The 6,000-nt window shown below is 29.6% G+C and overlaps 1 protein-coding gene across 1 annotated transcript in view; it reads left to right on the top strand.

The window, feature by feature from the left end:
* Positions 1–608: 608 nt before the first annotated feature.
* The window catches only part of LOC129226682 (synaptogenesis protein syg-2-like), a 70,338-nt gene continuing 64,946 nt past the window's right edge, over positions 609–6,000 (top strand). The window contains exons 1-2 of the mRNA XM_054861312.1: positions 609–648; positions 1,900–2,235. Coding sequence (XP_054717287.1) covers positions 609–648; positions 1,900–2,235 — 376 coding nt within the window. The remainder of the gene's footprint in view (positions 649–1,899; positions 2,236–6,000) is intronic.

Here is a 6,000-nt window from a genome sequence, read left to right as displayed (position 1 = left end):
ACAAATTCCTAACTTTAAAGCATTTTGCGCATAAAAACCTCTACATAAATCCATAATAATAATTTATGTTTAAAAGTAAATAAACTTCTCAGAAAATTATACCTCTACAATTTTGTGAAGAGGATTGAAATTTATTTCCAGATACAGCGGTTTTGAGCAAACTGCATCCACTATTAAACCCGCTAAGTAAAGTAATATTTTAACACATGAAGCTTAACGTTTGCTGAGAGCGTTATTGTGCTCCCATACTGTTGCTCCACCATCAATAAATCCAAATTTAATCGAAGACATAGCTGCGGTAATAAATTCGGAAATTCCGAGCACATTTGCGTTTCCACAATCGCTCGTTATTCGAAAAGAAATGGAATTAGCCTACAAATGTGCATCAATTTTAAGTTATTTATGGTCCAGCGACTCCCTCTCCAGACTAATTCAGTCGATGATATTTGCTTCTGGATACCGATGTCGGGCGATATTTCTCGCTGATTCAGTTTAAAACTTGAATCCTGTTTATTGGAGTGGTGGAAGTTTTGCTTGCTCTGCAAAAAGACTATATTTGGGGGGCGGGGGCTTTTATGCTGGAGCTTTGCTATCCTTTTTCCGAATCAATGCCGCTGGCTGATGGGGCACAAAATTCTACTGTTTCCGGTAATTTAGATGTTTTATAAGAACATTGGAATTTATATCGACTCATTTTAGCGTACGGTTTGATTAATGTAAAATATTGCAAACTCTGAAGGCGGGGAAAGTTTGGGATTTATGCCCATTTAAAAGGTTATTTTTTTTCCGTCGGATTTTATGCCGGTATTTAAACATTCATATATCTTGAGAAAAGTATTTTGCAGATCATTCCTTGCACTTTTTCTTTTTCTTTTGGCTTTATTGGCTCTTTCAACTATTATTTTCACTTATAATGATGCGTGAAATTGTATTTCAGTCTAAACCGTTAAGCGTTTTGAGATAACGTAAAAGCAGTTTTAATTTTAACAAACGGCGATCATTAGTTTTCGGAATCATAAAAATTTGACTACAAATTACTACAGTCTGACCATCCATTGTATGGAAAGGCTAATTTCCAGTTTACAGGCGGAAATTGACGCGTCTAATACCTTTCATGGATGGTAGTTTTTTTGATATACAGATGTGCGCGTTTGCCTATAAATTATTTCGACTCAGTTTTATAAAAAATGACAATTTATACACTGCAATAATTTTTCAATCAAAGCTATATTCGATCTATATTATTACTCAAAAATTAATTGATTGATTTTGTATCAAACATAGTTTCGAGCTTAAGATTTTGCATCTAAATTTACGAAAAAAAATGAAAACATTTTATTTTCTTTTCGTTTCCACATAAACCCATTTTGTTTCCATTCATTTTCACCTCAATTAAGACAATAAATAAATAAGGCCCTAGTGAAATTATTAATCACGTGCATCAAAATCCCATTGTTATTTTTCCTACTCTCCGACTAGATTCATTCAGATGGAATAATCTTAACTTCGCCGATTGCCAAATTAAGAATAACCCGTGATCAAACAGTATTTATTATTGTGAAGCAGATGAAATCGGAAAATCATTAACATACAAAAAAACATTGTTTTAAAAAATATATCAACATGATTTCAGCGTGTGAACCATTAAAATTTGAAATTTTCTAGCGACGTCCATCTTCTACAGTCTTAATATACAGCAAAAAGTAAAAAGAATGATTGATCCACATATGGTACATATTAATTTGAATTTTAAAATCAAATACAAAAAGGCGCATCAAAATGTCTACAATCTATTTAAGCAATAGTCAACCGTCATTCTATATTTCCGATTCTATTAAGTTTAACACTATTGATTTTGCCAACCATTTCTTGAGGTTAAATGATAAAATATCTTTTTAGGAATTCCAACCTATACATTCCTCACGGGAACTGCAGTAGAGCTTCCATGTGACTTGAATGTCAGCTCAAGCGAAGACGAAGTTTCTCTCGTCTTATGGCACAGAGACGAATCCGGAAGCCCCCTGTACAGTGTGGATGCACGTGACGCTGCCTTGCCAACTGCCACCCACTTCCCAGCAATCCACATGGGGTCTAGAGCTTATTTCAATTCCTCCGCCACCCCAGCTTACCTAAGGATTAATGACATTCAGAAAGACGAGGAGGGTGTTTACAGGTGTCGTGTCGAATATAGGAGAGCTAGGACGGAAACATTCGACATGATGCTCGCTGTTGTAGGTGAGTTGTGTGTCAAACATTTATTGTGTTTTGTTAGTAACGAAATATTGGTTTTAATGAGGTACCAGCAAAACATAGTTATTCACTTTCTTACGATTAGTATGCTACTAAGCCATATCAAGTGTTATTTTCCATCGCAGGGGTTAGAAAACTACATTTTGCCTGCAGCGAACTACAACTATTTTATTACAAATGTAGTCAACTATAACTACAACTACTTTTTTTAATGTTGCGACTACAAATTACTTTTGAAATGTAGTCGTTACTTCGCTACTTTTTAGAAAAATAAATAAATAAAAAGCGCACACACACACGTTGATTGAACGACAAAATTGGAAAAGTTGCTCATAGTAATATATTAATTAATTCAGATTAATCTCATTTGAACATGGACTATTACTTTGAATTATTTTTTAATTAATTATTTCCATTTAAAACCATTTTCATTAATATTCGCTACAAGAAAAGATTAAAAAATTGAAATATTTAAATTTTTACAATTCGACTATTTGAAAAATGTACCTAGAAGCAGTCATAATTTGATTTACATTTTACATCGGCATACATATACCTAAAATCGATTTGATGAAGAAAACATCTATGAAACCAAAGAGAAAAGCTTTCTATATTGTAATTAAGTTAATAGGAACTTGTGTTTTGTAAGATCTAATTAATTAATTTTGAACTTCGAGCTAGGGATCTGGATCTGAACATCATCACCTTTCTTACGCTACTGATAAAACCTTTTTATTTTTATCTCGATTTCAAAGTAGTTACAAGAAATCGCTACAAATAATTTTTTTTAAGTAGTGAGCTGCACTAAAAACTACTCAAAATGTAGCTCTGACACTTGCGTCACTACTTGTAGCGCGCTTCTTCCGACCACTGTTCCATCAATATTAAAATTGACCTTTGGATTATGAGCAGTGTTTCCTATTTTTTTTTTTCTCTCAAACATAGATTGGTTGGCAATATTTTTTGTTACTTTTAAAGTGGAATTTATTTGAATTTTTTTTTTTCATTCGCCATTTTTTAAGGCTTTCCATTTTAACCTTCATTTGTTCTCGTTATTTATCAATCAAGAGTACTAATATACTTCCGAATTTTCCTTTCAAATATATCTCAAAAGCATTGAGCATCATCTCTAACGGCTAGCATAATAAGCAAGGTTTTCATTGTTAAACTTATTTTTAATATTTTTTAAAATTATTATTATTATTAATATCGTTATTATCATTATCATTATTATTATTAATATTTTATAATAATAATAATTTTAAAAAATAATAAAAATAAGTTAAACAATTAAAAACCTTGTGCTTATTATTATTATTAAGGTTATTATTATTATTACTATTATTGTTATTATTATTATTATTAGTATTAATAATAATAATAATATTATTATTATTATTATTATTATTATTATTATTATTATTAAGGTTATTATCATTAGTATTAATAATATTACTATTATTGTAATTATAATTAGTATTACTATAATTATTATCGCCATCACGATAATCATCATTATTATTTATTTATTTTTAGCTATTCTTCTTATTCTTCTTATTATTTTATTATCAGTATTCGAATTTAAACAAACAATATTTCACAGCGCAACGAATAACACTTGGACTAGGGTTTTGTTCGCAATATTATTTTGCGAATTTTCCTTATTACTATAATTGTTATTATTACAAATATTAATTCTTTTTAGCTAAGTGCACAAAACATCAAACACATTTTTTCTTTCTGCTGTTAATTGTGCGTAACACGTATCTTCATCTCTCTCTCTTCTTCTTTGTTCTACAACTTAATTACAATAAACAACACATTATATTAGTCCAAATGATTTTTAAAAAAATAGAAGCAACTGCAGAAAAAAAAAACCTGTTCTCCTAACTTAAAGGTTAAAAAAGTATGCTTTACACCTTTTAGAGAAATAAATAAATGATTATTTTGTAAAAGACTATAACCGTTTAATTATTTTACAGCTTTTGGTAACACGACACATTTTGAAAGTTTAAGAATACACTCATAATTCGCTACTATAAAGAAAATTCATACTTTAGTGAAACACAGTAAACTTTACAGAGCTCAACCTTTTAGGATACGTAAAAAGTACTCAAGATTTACTTGAAATTGAGTAAAAATTGTCTAAAAAAGATAACAGTGGAATGAAAAGCATTAGAAGACATTGCAAGTAACCGTTACCTTGCTGGATACTAAATCTGAAATTACAGAAACTTTCTAAATCGAATTTCTTACGAAGATTTAAAATTATACTTTCTTTCTGTCATTAGCAAAAACTACAATATTTTTTTTCATACAAGAACAATTTATAAATATTGTACAATTTCAAGGAAGGAAAGGAATTATATGTAAGAACAATCACACAAAACTATGTTGAACAGATGTTTAAAAAATCTGTTAATTTTTGAAAAATTTTTAAAGCGAGGAGAACATATTAGCTTTTGAAAAAAAAAGACTTTGAGACTGTGATAAATTAAGAGAATACCAGGGTTTTTCTTTATAAATCTGCAAATGTTTTTCTAAATAGCTGAATTATTGAGAAAACTACAAGAAATTTTTTAACTCAAATGCTCTGCTTATAACTGAAAATTACTTTTTCTTTCTTGATTTTCTCATAACGACGTTTTTTAAGTTTGTATTTATACCAACAGCTCTAGTGAAAAAAGTATTAACTCTAAAGATATGAAACTTTGCAAAAATGGTCATTGAACATATCACTGTGATATAAACCCTTTAAAAAGTTAACGTACATGGTTTTGAAATGATGTTCAATTAAACTTAGGGGGCGAAAAGAAATTTTTAGGGGGAATTTTTCAAACATTTACCCATAAAACTTGTTTTTAGTAAATTGTTTCCGAATTGGAGAGTTATATCGCTCACTGGAATTTAAGAAAGAGATTGATAAAACAATTTTTTAAATTATGAAAATGTGAATGCACTGGAAGCAATTACGAAATAGCATCTAAGTAATAAAGAATTTAATTTTCTTAAAAATATGGCTTTTTTTATTAAACAAAAAATCTTATAGATTTTTTTTCAACAAATTGGTGTCAAAATGTATTATTACGGTCATATTTAATATTTGTATAAACTTTAAGAAAAGTGCAATGAAAACGAAGAATAAATATTTAGGGTGTTCGCCTACATCTTTAAACAATTATTTTTCATAGTTTAGCTAAATTTCCTAAACCAATCGTTCATTTTAATGTGAAAATGAGTTATATGCAAGAACCTGTTAAGAGAAAATGTGTATATTCTCCAAATCTCCTCTAACGTGCTAATTTTCACACAAGAGTCAAATCGAGTGTCCTCCCCATCATTAACCACGTGATAAATGGTACTCTTTCAACGCTCTTGGCACTTTGAGTTACAGTTCCCTGAAATTGATCTACAAAGAGCTCTCTCAATCCACTCTAAATTTCTTCCTTCCTTGTCCACTTTCCAGTTCTGTAGCATCTTCAATCAATCTTTCTTTCGTAGAAAAAGGAGCCAGATATAAAGATTGAACTTTGATTGATAATTTTAATTTAAAATCGCTTTTGTATTTGTGTGCCAACTTCTCCAAATATATTTTTTGGCTGTTTAAGACGCTTTAATATATTGTAAAAGCATTAGTTAATAGCAATTCTGAAAAATAAAAGTTGAATTAACTACTTCAATAAATCGTCTTTACTAATATTAAAGCTGAAAGGTTGGATCTCTGTCTGGATGTCTGGATCTTTGATGCGC

This window comes from Uloborus diversus, chromosome 7 (assembly GCF_026930045.1).
Source record: "Uloborus diversus isolate 005 chromosome 7, Udiv.v.3.1, whole genome shotgun sequence".
In the NCBI taxonomy this organism is placed as follows: Eukaryota; Metazoa; Arthropoda; class Arachnida; order Araneae; family Uloboridae; genus Uloborus; species Uloborus diversus.
The sequence above is the reverse complement of the archived record's forward strand: the minus strand, read 5'-3'. Positions and strand labels throughout refer to the sequence as shown.